Here is a 17,295-nt window from a genome sequence, read left to right on the forward strand (position 1 = left end):
CAGATTTGTCACGTAGTGAGGACTTGTTGGGCCAGCTTGTGAGCTAGACCCAATACCTTGTTGGGATGTTCTAAAATCTCTTTTAAGTAGCTTCCTAGCTTTTTGGCTGGCTGCTCTAGCAGATTCTTTAGGTCTTTTCTTTTCCCATAGCCTTTGTTGATGTGTGCCTATGCTCTACATCTTAGGAGTACATGCTGCTCATTTTCTACTTCTCCTGTGGGGCAGATTTTGCAGATTCTTTCCTCTCTGGGGATCCTGGGTCTTGCCATCTACCCTTCTCTACCTCGAGATTATGTGAACTAGTTTTGATTTTGCAGATCAGATGTCTTTTAAAATGTTGATATGTCTTCCCCAAGGTATTTTTGCATTCCATAACTGTCCATTGAGGTAATTTCTTGTTTATAGAACTGCATTTTTGTTCCTGGGTTTTGCCATAGTTTCTGGATCATTTTCTGCATCACAATCTCTCTTATTTCACATGCATCTTCTGGTATATTAGCGGTAGTTATACCCCATGATTCCATCCACTTCATCCCCTCTGTGCCAACCCGTGAGTTGTGGAGCTTCCATCACTTTGTGGTCTTGCCGGCACCCATCTTCTCAACTTTGTTGAGGTATGCCATGAATTGACATAATGCTTCACCTTCTAGAGGTATCATACCTGTTTCAGCCAGTAGGATGGGGTAGGGTGTCTGTGCCTTAACCCCTAACTCCCCTATTAGGCATCATTTATGTAAAGTTTCTATTTTCCCAGACTCCAGTGAATCCTAGACAGCCCAGGTGCCCGAGCGGGGCATCCGCAAAGGATTACTGTATGCACAAGTATGGTGTACATAAACTTTCTCATTTCCCAATTCCACAGATGCGCCTTCCTGCATTTGTTTTGGAAGCTATATAGAGCTTTTAGACCTCCCGAAATCCTCCTTTCCATGCATGCATTCCATTTGTAGTTGTCGGTGAAATCCAACCCTAAATATTTATATGAGTTGACTATTTCCAGGGGCTCCCCTCCAAATGTGACATCTACTTGTTTGTTACGTGTTCTGATGACCATTACCTTTGACTTGTCTATATTGACTTGCATTCCCGAGTGTGTGCAAAACTCTCGTAGTGCATCCAGATGTGCTTGCAGGCTCTCCTTGTTTTTTGCGAAGAATACCACATCATCTACATATATAAGCATCAACAAAGCGTACCCTGCGATTTACACACCTTCTTTGCTGTGTATTCTCATCCACTCTTCCAATTCATTGATAAAAAGACCGAACAGTGTTGGTGATAGGGGGCAGCCTTGTTTAACCCCTATGTCTCTGAGAGAGAGAGAGAGAGAGAGAGAGAGAGAGATGATATGATATGATTGTATTAAAGTCCGCGTGAGACCCTTCAGGATCTATGGGACTGGCGATCACTGTTAACTAATAGTGATCCCTTACATCCAATGAAGATAAAAATCATACAGCTTTGTCATGTAGTGAGTACTTGTTCAGCTAGCTTGTGAGCTAGACCCAGTACGTTGTTGTGATGTTCTAAAATCTCTTTTAAGTAGCTTCCTAGCTTTTGGTTGGCTGCTCCAGCAGATTCTTTAGGTCTTTGCTTTTTCCATAGCCTTCTCTGATGTGTGCTTCTGCTTATCTGCCACTCTAGTGGAAACCCTTCCTCTAGAGACATGTTCATAAGCCTTGTAAGCACTTTATTTGTTTTCTCCCCTCCCCATGTTAACATCTCTGCTACTAGCCCTTGTGTGTCTAGACCTTTCCCACTAGCTAGCTTTTTCAGACCACTTCCCGTGTCTTCTTCCCTTATGACTCCAACTGTTGCTTTGACGGTATAGTTGTGGCTGATCTTTTCTTCCCCTTCTCTTTCATAGAGGCTTTTGACAAATGGTATCATGTATTCCCATTGTGCTTTCCTCCCTTGGGGTTTGTTGCCATGTAGTTTCTGAAAAAATTTTCTGGGATTTTGTTTCAGCTCCTCAAAACTCTCGAGCTGTTTGCTCTTGAGATATATCCTTTTCTTGTGTCTTACTATCTGTCTATATGCTCGAGCTTTGTCCTCCTTCTCTGTTGCATTTGCTGTTTTCGAGGATCTATTTGCGTCCTTGCAGTCCTGGTCGTACCAATGATTACATGGCATCCCTGGACTGCTCCCCGTGCTTTTAGAGAAGCGTTTCTGTGCTAGTGCTATTGACAGTAACATATCGATTATGTATTTGCTCATCTCTTGACATGTTGAGGGCATTGGTCTTTGTGCCATTGCCGCCTTAATCTCCTTTTCAGAAATATGTGCTTTTTTGTAGTTCATTCTTAGCTTGGAATGTGTAATTATTTTCTGTTTTTTCCCCACAATATTGCTGGTTCCCTTAATGCTTATAGACATTGCTCTGTGGTCCAACTCGAGAGACTCATCCTCAATCTTGATGTACTCAATCGTGTGCTTTGCGTGTGAGTTTGTGATTACATAATCAACTACACTTGAACCTTGAGCTGTTTTGCATGTGTACCCTCCTGTGTTTTGAAAATTTGTTGTGCCATTACATATTTGTAGCCCAAAGCATCCACACAATGTAAGGAGTTTCCTTCCCATATGAGTGATTTCCCCAGCATCATTTGATGTCCTTTTCCATCCTCTTCTTTCTTCATTATCTTCTTCTATTTCATCCATCCATATTGGGTCTCTTCCCTCTGTTGTTATGATGCCTTGCATTGATCCTGTTTGTGCATTGAAGTCTCCTGCAAGAGTGATTGTACTCTCTTTCGAGAACTTGGCTATATCCTCCCCTAAATGTGTGTGTGTGTGTGTGAGAGAGAGAGAGAGAGATGTATTAATGTCTGCGAGAGGCCTCGCGAGCCTATGAGACAAATGCAAAGCCAAAAGGTAACTCATACAAGCCACCAAGGGCTGAAGCAAAGGGCTCACTAAAGCCCTTGCTGAAAACTGAAAGCTTAAGTGCTAAGCTAGTGAACAAAGTAGTAGAAGTAGCAAAATATCAGGAGAGTATCAAGTGCTCACAACTAACGCTCCTAGTACATGCCCATGTTCCATATATCGAGGTAACCTAGTGGCTCTCTGATGAGATGTGAGAAGCTCTTGTATCTGTGTGTCGAGCTGTCTCTCGATGCGGTGGAGGGCGTGGTCTCCTCGATCTTTGTATCTAAAGGGCTACATCAAGGGTGACTCCTTGTCTCTGGTAGTCACCTCTGAGGAGGGCTGAGATGGACCTGACCTTGATCTTGCGTTACCCTCTTTGTGTCGCATGAGGAGCGCATCTCTCGTCTGGTAGCATCGTGGTGGAGACTCCCACTGCTAGTCTATGACGCTCTCATCTCATCAAGCTCGTCTCCCTCAGCCTCGCTAGTAACTGACTCAGACGCATAGAAATCTGTAACAAATATCTGTGACCTGTGAAAGAGAGAGAGAAAAGAAAGAAAGAAAGATGTATTAACGTCTGCAAGAGGCCTCGCGGGCCTATGAGACAAAGTGCAAAACCAAAAAGTAACGCATACAAGCCACTGAGGGCTGAAGTAAAGGGTTCACTAAGACCCTTGCTGAAAGCTAAAGTGCTAAACTAGTGATTTAAAACACCAGACTAGCAAAATAACAGAAGAGTATCAAGTGCTCAGAGTTAGCACTCCTAGTATATGCTCAAGTTCCATATATCTAGGTAACCTAGTGGCTCTCTATGAGATGTGAGGAGCTCTTGTATCTGTGTCTGTCGAGTTGTCTCTTGACGTGGTGGAGGTCATGGTCTCCTCTATCTCTGGATCCGGTGGGCTACGCCAAGGATGATACCTCGTCTCTGGCGGTCACCTCTGAGGAGGGCTGAGATAGACCGAACCTGGATCGTGCGTGCTCTGGTCCCTCTCTGTGTTGCACGTGGAGTCTCGCAGCATCGCGGTGGACACTCCCACTGCTAATCCATTGTGCTCTCATCTCATCAAGCTCCTCTCCCTTAGCCTCACCGGCAACTAACTCAGATGCACAGAAGTCTGTAACAAGTGTCTGTGATTTGTCAATATCGGTGACGTGTGGCATCAGTCCCTACTGCTCTCTGGTCTGTCGCATTAGTATATCTCTTTGTCGTCGCATCTCAATCAGATAGAGCCCAACACAAACCTGATCGGATTGATGCCTCGATTGACCTCGATGAGAATTATGGGCATCATGGAGAAGAGCTTGCCTTTTGTCTTTAAGCACACAAAGTTGATTCTTATAAAACATACCCATCCTAGATAGAATTATGGCCTGGATCATGGGCAAATGGTAGTGGGTGCCAAACTCGGCTCTATCCCCCTACTGTGAATTCATGCTATCAAGAACTTTGCCCTGAATCTCGAGCACAGTTGCCCCCTGAATAGCCTGGAAGGATGACTTACGGTTGAGAGCATCGGCAACTAGATTATGCTTGCCAAGGACATACTCTATCATACCGCCAAACTACTGAAAGATTTGGCTCCACCTAGCTTGTGGAGCAGTCCACTGGGCACTAGGCATTGTTTGAAGCCACTCAAGGGCCTGATGGTTTGTCTTGATGGTGAATGTACACCCATATAAAAAAGGCTTGCAATGCTTCAATTCTTGAATGACCGCGAGCAACTTTTTGTCATAGACTGAATGATTTCGACTTGGTGGAATGATTCCGACTCGGCGGCATTCAACTTCGTACTATAATATGCAACCGGCCGGTCTTCTTGCTGGAGTACGGTGCCAATGGACACATTACTGGCATTGGTGTAACCAAGAAGAGGTCATCCCAAGATGCTATCTTTAAGATTGGAGTGGTAGCCAATGTCTTCAACTTTTGAAAAGCCTCTAAATTTCTGCTATAATATGCTATTGGCCGGTCTTCTTGCTAGACTACTACACCAATGGCCACATTATTGGCATCAATGATAACGAAGAAGGGATCAACCCAAGATGCAATCTTTAAGACTAGAGTGGAAGCCAATGTCTTCAACTTCTGAAAAACCTCTAGCACTAGGCCGGTGACTAAACCTTCCATCTATTAGTGCCATTAATAAACAATACAAGAAGGTGGAATTTCATGAAGTGAATGTCATAGCAAGACCGACCTACATTGAATGGTAGCAAGCATTGGTAGCCCAAGTATCAACTATGGCGCATCTTTGAAGCAGTTTAAATAGCCTACAATGCATCAAGCAACAATCATATAGCAAACGGATTCATTAAGCAAATAAGGCTTGACGTCTTCGAGAGCTTCTAGATGACCATTACAATGCAACTAGCCCCCATCCTCTCCATGATCTTAGAGATTCCTCTTTATGTGTCGTTATCATTATGATTATGGCTCTTTTTGTATTCGTAATGGGTATTGATGCCCGCTTAGAGGCTCCACCTTCACCTCGTTGTATCAGGTTCTTTCAGTCTCATATACCTTCGGTCTTTCGAAGACTTTTAATAAACTTTCTTTCTTTCTTTGTTTCTTTCTCTTTTTCTCCTAGGCCCACGATCTTGAGATTGAGGGCTCTTTCCTTTGTCTTGTTTCTCTTGCATGGATGATGCTATCTCTTTGATCTTGGAGGTCAATTCTTTCAAGGTTGAGAGGATATGGTGATTGGCCCCTCCTCGGTTGTCCTTCATTTTCCTTTTGGTATTTTCTGCTGTCTAATTCTTGAATTCTTTGCTCTAACATCTTCACTTTTTTGCATATTGCATGTTGAATTTTACCTCTAATGCATTTATTTTCTGGCACATTATGTCCGATGCATGTCTCAGACCTTTAGCATCTCCTTTTAGCGGCGTGCGAGCGAGCGAGAGAGAGAGAGAGAGAGAGAGAGAGAGAGAGAGAGAGAGAGAGATTCACATTTTGGGTTTTTCTGACAGGGTCCAGAATCCATCAGCTGTGCAAAGTCAATAGGGTTACATTAACAGAAATTCCAAATAACACATTGTCTGCAGAGGAAGTTGAAAGTTCCATTTCACTACAGGATTATCAATCTGTGATCATGGAGCCAGTAGAGAAAGTATGTTCTGACATTTAGTCACGATATCAAGGTTTTTCCTTTTTGTTTATGTTAAGTTTACTGTTTGTGTGGATAGGATAAATTTGTGAATTACGTAGTTTGCTCCATTAGCAGGGTCTGCTATGTGAAACCGGTTAGAAGGAATACATTTTTTAGAACACGAATTGGTACAGCTAGGCACAGTTTTCCATTAGTGATGGTTTACTCTCCTTGGACAACATGGAAGAACATAATGTATACAAAGTACAAGTCAGTCATACATCAAATTTGGCTAGCTGAATGGAAGTCGTGGTGTCAAGCTTTAGAAAGCATAGAACTTCTAGGCAGCCATGGTTGTCATCAATGGACATTGGAGAACCTTATCTACGAATATATCTGGATTAGGATGTATCCAACAGATTCACCTCGTCATAGTCTTCCTTACTGTAATTTCTCAAGTTGAAGTCAAGATCTCACCAGCCTAAGACGTCATTTTAAACAGCATTAGAGCATGTGGACTGCTAAAAGGTTATAAATTCTTTTAAAGTTGACTAACTCCCTTGAATACACACTGGCAGACTACCCTAGATCAGCTTAATCTGTACATAATTGAGTAGAAAACAATAAAGATAATCACATCTCCAGCTCAGAAAAACATATTTGATACACTATTCAGAGGGAACAGGACACAACTTAGTAGAAACCAGTAGAGATCATCCTCCCCAACCTGTCAGAACATCAATTTGATTGCATTTCCAAACATAACCTTGAAATAGTCAAACACCTGGTAGTGGAATTTATACTTGCTAGCTCAAATTGGCAGACCTGGCAGATCAAAATGCATGTATAGGTGCTGCATATGAAGAGAAACTGAATCACAATTGTAGAAGGAACAAAATTGGCGATTGGCGCTGTTCGAGTAGTTTCTGTGAGAGCAGATTGTCATAATAGAAGAATCAATTCCACAAGACCGGCACTAAAATTGTTGTAGAAAAGTCCACTGCAAAAAAAAGAAGCAATGTCTACAAAACTCATCCAGGGCAGAAGCAAAGAATAGCAAGTAGCTGTTCAAATCAGAAGTGCGTCTTTAAATGCTTGAGAGCACATAGGAAGGGGGAAACAGAACTTAAAGCTGAGGTTTGATAACACCATAGAACAATTATGATTGGGTACAGTATGGCTATGGTGTTTAGGATATCACTGAAAATTGCTTTGTTTGCAGTGACATGAAATGTTAGGCAAGAGGACAGGGAGGGTTTAGATAAGACCATTTGATTGCATCTTTATTCCCGAGCCCTAATAGAGGAGTCCGAATATCATAAGCAGAGATGAACTGCTAGGCCTTTGACTCTGTGCTCAAGGCAATGCTCATATACTGCTGGGGTCCCAGAGGCATGCATTTGGGCAGTCATGGCTTTGCAAGAGGATGTAACAGCTGTCCAAGCTTGTTTTCAGCAACTGGAGTGAAGTAAGGGTGCCCTTTGTACCCTCCAATTTTTAGGCTGTAAATGGACAGACTGGAGGTATGAGTGATGCAACACAGGGGGAGTGGGCTCCGCACATACAGTGACTCGGTGATTGACTTGTGGTATCCCCATGACCTGTCATCCTTCAAGAATTGCCCACTTGGATGGACTCCAATCGTTTCGTATTGGCAACAAACATTTGATGACCAGTATCACAATGCTGTGTGCACTGTCAAGAATAATTTTCGCTTCCATTCCAAAAATCCAACCTGTAGGTGTCGGCTATTGAGACTTGTATCTTTTCTAATAATCCTATCTCCTCAAGTTTATGGTAACCCTTGAAATGTTACCGACTGATTTAAATTCCGTGATTTTTTTTTTGGTGTCTTTGCATATCATGGGCATGTTCTGCATCTTTGATCTTCTATGAAGAGAAATGATTTCGATAACTCTTTTCTTCAAACTTCATGTTCCTCGATAGCTGCTGGTGTGCAGAGGCTTCCACTCTTTGATACCAATTCAATTTGATGAGACTTATACTGGGATTAAGTTTCTATGTTAAGGATTATACACATTTGAAACAGGGCAATTCTCTTCTATCACATCATGTGATAAGACATCATTAAAGTTGACATTATTTGAACAGATCATCTTATAAACTTGCCACTTAAATGCCCAATGTACAATTGACTTTCCTGTATGTTAGATTGAAACGGACCTTACTGTTGAGCTATTAGGGACTGTTTGAAGTAGGGTGGGCTTTCCTGTAGAGACAACAATCAAGACTGTTTGGCATATTTGGAGGCCCAGATGTAGGGAGGTGATGGAGGGTTCCTAGGTTCACCCTTCCCAGTCTATGGCCAGTATACGGACTGATACTATACACACATTGGTGGCCATTTGGGCGAGCATGCAGGGATCCTCTAGAGCAACTACAGCCAAGAGAGATACTGTTTTCAGACTTTGGAGAGGATCTCCTTTTTTCTCTGAGTCTCCTTCTGGCATTTTCAGCCTCCACCTTGGATTTTTGTTAGCTCTTTTTGAGCTGGTTTTTTTCTCATGCATGGCATGATGTACTCCCGCATTAGAGCTTGCTCTTGTGGTTTTCATTCATACTTAATGAAGTAATCTTTTTGAAAAAAAAAAGACTGTTAACTTCTGCCACATGTATTATCCATTTGGTTTTCTCTGCGCTAGTACACGTCATTTTTTCTCATGGTTTTGAACTTAGATCTAGGTTAGTGTCGGTACCCAAGAGATTCTGGAATCTTTTGAGTAACAGATGGCAGCTTATGGGTACTGATAAGAACGTATGTGTAGCTTTGCTTACTAAGCTGTAATGAATTTTTTTATTTTTCTCGTTTACTCTTAATTTTGTCTAAAGTCACTTACAAACTTTCTTCTTTCCTTTGTTTAAAAAAAATCATTAGATTGGATAAATTCTCGTCTTATGAATGTATATAGTGTTAGTACATTCATGATAGTTAAGTATTCGATACTGTATTGTAAATTGTGGTTGATGTATATCGTCTACGAATCTGGTAAATTGTATTGTTGGCACTCTCCTCACAGTGCTCGTGAGGTGAGCTCAGTACAAGTCATGCTTAGGGAACATGCATGGTTGTTTCATGAATACTGATGAATTACACTCTTGCTACTCTCCTCACAGTGCTTGTGAGGTGAGTTCAGTACAAATCATGCTTAAGGGAATAGAATGAGCATGGTCGTTTCATGCATAACGATCTTCCGTACTGTTCATAGGCTCAAGAGAAACAGTCAGCAAAGCAACTGGGTGCTTTCCAACACTTGCCCATGGTAGCACACTCGATTGAACTGCTTGGATCTGCATTGCGGAAGGCAAGGAATGTCCATCCTACAAAAGGTGATCTCTACAGATGTTTGCATAATTTTTCGATTATACGCTAAAAGCTGTCAGGGAATGCTCCTGCTGTTTTTTTGAAAATATGAAAAAGCGACTATGGCATGTTTTGACTTTTGCTGTTGCTTCCTTTGGACATTCTGGTTTCAGGTATAGCTAATATTGCAAAACGAGAGCGCAATCGGGGTGCCAAGCAGCTTGATGCTTTGACTAAGGTAAGTGATCAAAAGTATTTCGTATTAAAGCACAGATCCTCCGGATTTCCAACTTCTTAGCAAAGCTTCCATATTGGATTATTAATATTGGTGAAAGTGTGCCCAGGAGCTTGCACGTCCTTTGAGGATGTACGTTGATAACTTTCCACGAAAGCACCAGTTGCATTTATATGAATATTCTCTTATTGACCTGACATTCGGAACAGGCAAGTATGAAGAGGTATTTTCAACCTCTTGACTGAGGTGGGACAGCAGAATGAGCATTTATTTTTTTATAAAATTCGTTTTTAGATGGTACATGTGAAATTTCTCTTGAAGAGAGACTCTTAGTTGAACATTGGTCACAATCCTCTGGAGGTTGCTTGAAATGCTGTTGTGGTTTCGAATAAGCAAGCTTATTATGCGTTTTCCTAATCTGTATGGCCATGTGCATTCAGATTCTTCACTCAATTTTATTAAAAGGTCAATCATTTGAAGTCAGTCGTTTGCAGGTGTTGTGACTTTAATATGAACTATTCTTTGACCTGTCCGATGTAATTGAAGGGACAGCTTGGTCATGATCTTTTTGTTATTTTTGGGGGATTTAGAATGGAAGATGAATAGAAGTATGCTCTCATGTGTTGATGATGGGTGGGTCCAGGTTTTGGATAATGTCAATCTGCTTCGGAAGAAGATCCTTGATGTTGGGAAAAATTATGCTTCTCATTGTGCTAAGGTAAGACTGTTACAAGCTCCTAGGTTAGACAGAGTTAAACGATGCAGTATCGCTTTGAACTATTTTACTATCAAAATTATGCTTCTCTTTGTGCTAAGTAAGACTGTTACAAGCTCCTAGGTTAGAGAGAGTTAAATGATGCAGTATCAGAAATGCCTAGGAGAATATCAATGTAGAGCTTTGAAGTATTTTACAATGAAGTGCTCTAGTGGTTTGTGTTTCATACGTTCCATATGCACTATGCCATTTAACAGAGTATGAATACATGTAGAACGATTATGTGCTGATGGAAATGCTATGTATACTGGTAAGCAGTTCCAGGAGTCCAATCATCTTATTTCAGTACATAAATGCGATTTTCTCCATTGTTTCCAGCATCTCAGTTTGCAGTTTATTCAGCTGTTAGAAAGGAAATAGTTTATTGTCAGATAGAGTAGGCTAGTATTGCTGGGTTTGTTGCTCATTACTTTTCCTTTTTCAGGTCTGTTTTTTTTCCTACCTTGATGGGAAGCTAAGAATACCTAGACTGTGGTTCTAGCTGTTTTTGTGTTCCGAGTCTGCCATTCATCTCTGAAGCTTTGATCAAAGCTTAAAAGTTTTGTTTATTTTGTGTAACCCTCTTAAGTTTTGGATCAAATTTGAGTCCTAGGAAAAGATCCAGTAGCAGCGTCCTGTGCCACTGAGACAAGGGTTTCCGAGGCATGGGCCAGGTCTGCATCGTCTCCAAGTAAGGTCGGAACCTCATGGGCGAAGTGGCTCATATAGACTGTATTGAGAACACTGCCAAAATGGATTTGGACATGGGTGGGTTTGGGGGGAGGGGCTCTAGGGGTGTAGCTGTCCTTTTCAAATCACCCCTAAGACCACTCATATCTATGATGCAGAGAGAGGAGCATGTGCAACATATGTGGATACGAGTCCTGCCACTAGATGCAGAATCGATCTTCATTTCGGTGTGCTATTTCCCCCATCCTATGCGCATGACGTCACTACAAAGAGACACAGTCCATATGAGATGATATATGATGACATAACGAAGTACTCTAGGCAGAGAGATATATTCCTCCTTGGTGACTTCAATGCATGCACTGGAGAGACACAGGTGAGCTCGCTAGATTTTGCATCTAATTCCCTCACAGTGTCATGACAAGAGAAATCACTAATCCGTGATTAGACATTAGAACATTATTACCAATGGTGTAACATGTATTTGTATTTATGATGGACACCGACCGATTTGTTATGGCAGTGGATCATCTTAGTAGATAGAACTAGTCAAGCTCAAATTTGGACATGAGACACTTATTTTATTAATAAAGAGGTGCACACACGTGTGTAGGTCCTAGGGGCAATAGGAAGGGAAGGGTGCATTAAGGTACATTGAATGGTAGATGCATGGGTCATAGGCTAAGGATAGGTGTAAATGGGAAGATGGAACTTGAGTGATCTCAAGGGACATTAATGAAAGGGTATCACCCTTTCATTGTGAATCTCATGTAGCATTCTCTCTATTCATGTTGCATTCATCCGCCATCTCTCTCCCACCTTTCATGTAGGTCGAAAAGAGAAACAAGTACTCTCACAAGGGCGCTCTTTCCCCATTGGAGGGCCAATTGGCATTCAAATTTTGCATGCATTGCGCACATTTGCATTCTTGAGGAATTCAATTCTTCACATTTGGTATCAGAGCAGTGACAATCCACGACCGGGATAGTAGAAGAGCGTGCGGGACGGAGGCATGGACACCAAGCGCGAGTGTATAAGAAGACTGCGTGGAAGGGAGCCACACAAGCAGGTGACGCATAGGAAAAGACTGCATGGAAGACACAGCAGAAGAGTGCCGCATAAAGGCCACGCGTGAGAAGAGCCGGACGGAAGAAAGGGCACGGGACACCCTTGTAGCGGAGGTACGTGAAATAGTGTCTTGGTCGGCCCTTGTGCAAAGCTCAAGATTTGCTGAAGCCCTTGACAGAAGATCGTCTACAAAGGTCGAGTTTTGGAGGCCCTTGGCAGAAGTCCGTTTGCAGATACCGAGTCTTGGAGGAAGATATTTCTGATTCCTACAAATCTTGGATTTTGAAGCCCCTAAGGTAAGGGCTTTCTCTGAAAATTTTGGTCTTTGGACGGGGAACGGGGTGACTCCCCCCATGCGAATAGGCCCTGAAAACCCTTAAACCGTGAGGAAAAGAGACCCCCTCGTTCTTCCCAATGGGAAGTCGGATCAGAACAAGATTTTAAGGGGGTGATTCATAGTCTTTGGTGATCCTACTTTTTCACTTTTTTCTTTCTTCAGGCACTCTCTGCAGCAATCTTTCTATGCTTGCTTGCAAATTAAGTACATAGATCCTGATGTGTATCTGTTTTATACTAAGATCTTCTCGTGATGTATTTTTCCACATCCCGTCTCGGGATAGTGATTCTGTAATATAAAGCAACAAAATTTTCTCAAAAAAAATGTGTGTGTGTGTGTGTGTGTGTGTGTGTGTGCATGTCATCCTTTGAGGCTGTCTCACATTACTGTTTCTTCTTTGTATAAAGTTCTTCTACCCTTGCCTTGGGTTTCATAGAGGGCGAATCATCTTTGGCAAATGATTGTCTTGCAAAATGGTGGCGAAAGCGACTACGAGGGATTTGGAATTAGAAAATCCCTCTTCGACAACAGTGTTGGGAAATGGAATCAAGTTGAGTAAGTTTTGGTTTGTTCTAGTGAGTCCTAGTGTGAGTTCTAGTCTAGTGTGTCCTGTGAATACCACGTGTCATGTTGGGAGCTATCCTATATACATTGGTGTTCATATGTGTGTGTGTGCTCTATATAAGAGCTATACTTGTCTAGTGTCTTTGTGTAAAACACTATGTCTCGTCCTGCAATGGATTACAAGAAGTTCCTTGGATCAGACCATAAGTACCATTACAGTTCCAGATGGTGCATGAAAGGGACTCGGTATCTTGGGTCTCATAGACCCCGCCTCCCTATGTGGAAGAGCGAGTGGGTGCCCGACGAGGGCCTGTCAGAAGTCGGCCGTCTCGGACCACAGCCCACTTTCCCTCCTTGCGGGTCACATCCCGCTGCTGTAAGAGAACATGCCTCTCCTCGACGTGCAGGGGTGTCAGGTCCTCATCCATGAATATCGCAGGGTGGTCACGTAGGGCCTGTCTTGTTGGAGCGCTGCCAATCGTGCCTGAGTGTCCCGGAAGCGTATGACAAGGGGCTGCTCTTGGTTGGGTTCTCTGTGTGTAAATAAGGATATTGCTGGTCCATCGGTGGTCTATCACAATGAAGGCTACTCATTGTGAACAATAGCTATTTAGAGCATGATCAATATAAGGAAATGGTTTATGATGCCTGTCAGCCCCTTTCACATCAGAGTCTCATTGAAATGGATTATGCTTGGGATGCATTTGTTGCTCGAATGCAATCGGTTATTTGGGATTATGGTAAAAATTACATGAAGACGTTGAGAGACAGTGTTGCTCAGGCCAAACTTACTTGCCAATCTCTGACTGAGCTCAGTCATTTTCAGCCTTTGTCTGTTGAAGAAAGCACATCTTTATGTCGGGCTAGACACTGCTTGCAGAGCAATGATCATAGAAAAATCATTAAATGGAAAACAAGAGCACGACATAGAGCTTTCTTAGATAAAGGTTGTTCCTCAAAACAATTTTTTTAAAGTTTGCACTACAAGAGATAGTTTGCAAATATTTACCGAGCCCTTATTGACACGGCCCCAGCACTCGTGAGATCCTTGACTTGCAAGCAAACACAAGAACACCAGAAACATGAGGAATTTGAGCAGGCTGCTCACCACCCAACCGCGACATCTACGAGACATGATCTCAAATCATGAGATGTCCTCTTCGAGCCACGAGATGAGCTACTGGCACGAACTCCCAACTAGATCCCAACTAGCCTGGTGTCTGTTATGCTCAAGTTGAGGTAACATGACCTCGGAAGGGTCAGTCGACATTTTTCTTTAAAAGATCAATGTTTGTATTATATTTGTTTGGGCTTCATGTAAATGATCAAAAAGGAATAAAGGTCAAGGTCCTTGGTGTGGGTGACATGGCACTAGACTAGGTGGATCTAAGGCTAAGGGACCTAAATGCATGAAATGTGCCTAGGGGCAATTGGTTTCAATGATATCCCAAGAGAGGGGTAAATGATGCATTAAGGAGGGACCCTAGAATGAAGACATGTGGCATACTAGATCCATCTAGGGAAATTTGGGGCTTGGTGGAGATTTAGTAAGCTAGAGCTTGAACGTAGATTTCCTGAGCGTGAAAGCTTACGACCACTGAGAATTGGCTGGGAGGTGATTCTACGTGCCTGTGCCCGTGATTCGACGTAACTTTTTGGGAGCAGACTGATTTTCGTGTAAAATTTGGTATCAGAGCGGTACGATCTGTGGAGAGTAGATCGTTCGTGTCATCTGGTTCAAGCCATCGAGTAATTCGTCAATTTTGGAGTTGCGTTGGATAATCAACAGTGGCGCACGCGGAGGTTTACGAGTTGTTGTCTTCAAAGGCTTCTGGACATCGCGGGGGCTAGTTATTGCACAGGACATGCACTCCATGAGAAGAAGCGCGCAGAGCGATCAGGGATAGCGAGCGGAATTGTATGGAGTCTGTAATTCAGGAAGCGCCAAAGATAAGATGCAGGTCGTGCCATTCGAGCAGGTATCAATTGATCGTCTTGCGTATCGTCTTTGAAGATATTGGCTGTAACAAGAAAAGGGTATTGGATATTATCTGCCACCGTAACCAATGGCAACGTCATAGCATCCGTGGGAATTATCTCGAGAAGTATAAAGGCGACCTTGTGCTAGTAGAAGTTGTACGTGACGGATTAGGAGACGGACGACGATGCAGCTAAAGCAGTCGATGGACGGGAAGGCTAGACCATAGTTTGAAAGAATGATCGACGAGCGGAACTCTGGGCCATGCAAACGGCACTTTAGGCAGCGATGGGCTGCATGTGTGTGCAGAGCTAGGCTTTCGTTGGTTGCGCTTGATCGTGAACTCGTGTGAAGGGGTAGATACTACAGTATGTTTGTGGTCACAAGGCAGGTCATAAATGCAGATTTGGAGTGGACTACATGGACTAGTTGATCTCTTCATGCAGCAAGAATTATAACCAGGGAGCTCTCTATGCCTTCTAAGTTTTGTTGGAGCATATGCTTGTTTATTTGCCTCCGTGTTTGAGCCAATTTGGATTGCAGGAGTTTTCCCTAGTACAGGGAAAAGCGGTTTTGGTTACAGTGTGATATATGCTTTGTTAGTTGTAAATTTGAAAGTTGGACTTTGGAATTGTAATTATAGGTTCAAGCGGTGTTGTATTAAAAACACACACACACACACACACACACACACACACACACACCCGTTGACCTAAATGGAAGTAGAAGAAGAAGCTTCTAGGATGGATCCCGTAGAGTCAGGAGTCCGGCCGACCCCGCAGTTGTCACGCCCAGCAGGTCATACACTATCTGGCAGAATTACAATGTTAGAGGATGCCTTGCAACAGATTTTAGCGCAGCTGTTACAAGCAAATGTAGGGCAATCTGAGCTCAGGAAAATGGTGCATAGTATGTCTGCTAGACCATCTCATGAGGAGAAAGGTAAATTTTCAATGGAATAGGAGTCCAGTGTTCGTACGGTCAAGCCTAGGAGGGCTAAGGTGCCTAATATTGCCAATTATAGGCCAGAAAAGTATTCTGGTCGGATGTCTGACTGTAGTTCCGATATCATTGAGACCTGGTTACACAAATGGGACGAGGCATTCGCCATTTGTGAAATCAGGAATGATATGAAGAAAATCCGCGAGGCCACCCATATGTTTAATGAGGCAGCGGATAGGTGGTGGATAAAACAACAGAAAGATGGAGTAGCATCCACTAGTTGGGAGGGGTTTAAAAAGGAATTTAGAAAACACTTCTTACCTCATGACGAAGCATCCCGAGCTTGGGATCAGTATCGAAACCTTCGTCAGAGAAATTTATCAGTGGCAGAATACACTGATAAGTTCAGAGAAAGTATAATGAAGGTCGATGAACCCCTACCTCAGTCAATCCAAGTAAAAGATTTTATCTTTGGGTTGAATGATCGGATAAAGATGGAAGTTCACGCTAAGTATGCGAATACACTAGATGAAGCAATTGCCATAGCCCTGAACTATGAGGATGCAAAAGGGGTGGGTTTGTGCAGGTTGGAACTCAGTATGGGTACCCGAAGAAAACTGGGTTTAAGAAGAAGTGGATTAGCAAAGGGAGTGCCTCACTGCCTAGTGGTCAAGCCAAGCAGGCGAAACCAGTTGAGACTCCTAAATCAAGTACCACCATTGGAATGAAAAGAAAAGTAACACCAATGGCAGCCCGGGCTTGGTCGAAGTCTTCTTTGAACCTAGAGCAAAGGGAAAAAGCGAGGAGAGAAGGCTTGTGTTTTGGTTGCCTTCAGCCTCATCAGTGGAAAGATTGTCCACGAAACAAAGATCGTCGGATGGCTGAGATGGTGGTCTCAGAATGCGACGTGGAAATGGAGGGAAGTCCTAGAGCAGAACAGATGCAGATTCAGCTAGGGGGATCTTCTCAAAGGTTAGTACCTTTTTTGTTATGTGTGTCTGTTGCTAAGTTAGTAACTAGTGCACCTGATAATATTCTGTCAAAGCCCGCAGCAACGGGGTATACAGCCTTTAATGATACGGAGTTAATTAAGATGAAAGGGCAAGTAGCTGATCATGATGTCATTGTGTTGTTTGACTCAGCGTCAACGCACAATGTAATTAACTCCAAGCTTGTAAAGAGGCTGAAACTAAAGACTAGCCCATCTGACTATGCATATACAGTCAGGATAGCAGATGGAAGTTCAACTGAAGTATGGGACCAAAGGGTTACCTAGTTGGAGCTTCGAATTCAGGACTATGCTGAGAAGCTTGATTTTGAAATGGCTAAGCTTGCTCATGCAGACATAGCCCTGGGTAAGGCTTGGCATTCTAGGAAGAATCCAACCATAGATTGGAAAAAGCACATTTATCAATTCCAGATGAATGATGTACTGTATGTCTTAC

General features: G+C 42.8%; 1 protein-coding gene across 3 annotated transcripts in view; it reads left to right on the plus strand.

Annotated features, from left to right (window-relative positions):
- Positions 1-17,295, plus strand: part of PDE318 (P-loop containing nucleoside triphosphate hydrolases superfamily protein) — a 109,033-nt gene that overhangs the window by 43,481 nt on the left and 48,257 nt on the right. For all 3 annotated transcript variants that reach the window (XM_087401579.1, XM_087401580.1, XM_087401581.1), the window contains exons 3-7: positions 5,842-5,981; positions 9,188-9,308; positions 9,456-9,520; positions 9,627-9,740; positions 10,161-10,235. In XM_087401579.1, coding sequence (XP_087257705.1) covers positions 5,842-5,981; positions 9,188-9,308; positions 9,456-9,520; positions 9,627-9,740; positions 10,161-10,235 — 515 coding nt within the window. The remainder of the gene's footprint in view (positions 1-5,841; positions 5,982-9,187; positions 9,309-9,455; positions 9,521-9,626; positions 9,741-10,160; positions 10,236-17,295) is intronic.

Source organism: Dipteris shenzhenensis, chromosome 30 (genome assembly GCF_047967505.1).
Source record: "Dipteris shenzhenensis isolate YYH24624 ecotype China chromosome 30, Dip_SZ_1.0, whole genome shotgun sequence".
In the NCBI taxonomy this organism is placed as follows: Eukaryota; Viridiplantae; Streptophyta; class Polypodiopsida; order Gleicheniales; family Dipteridaceae; genus Dipteris; species Dipteris shenzhenensis.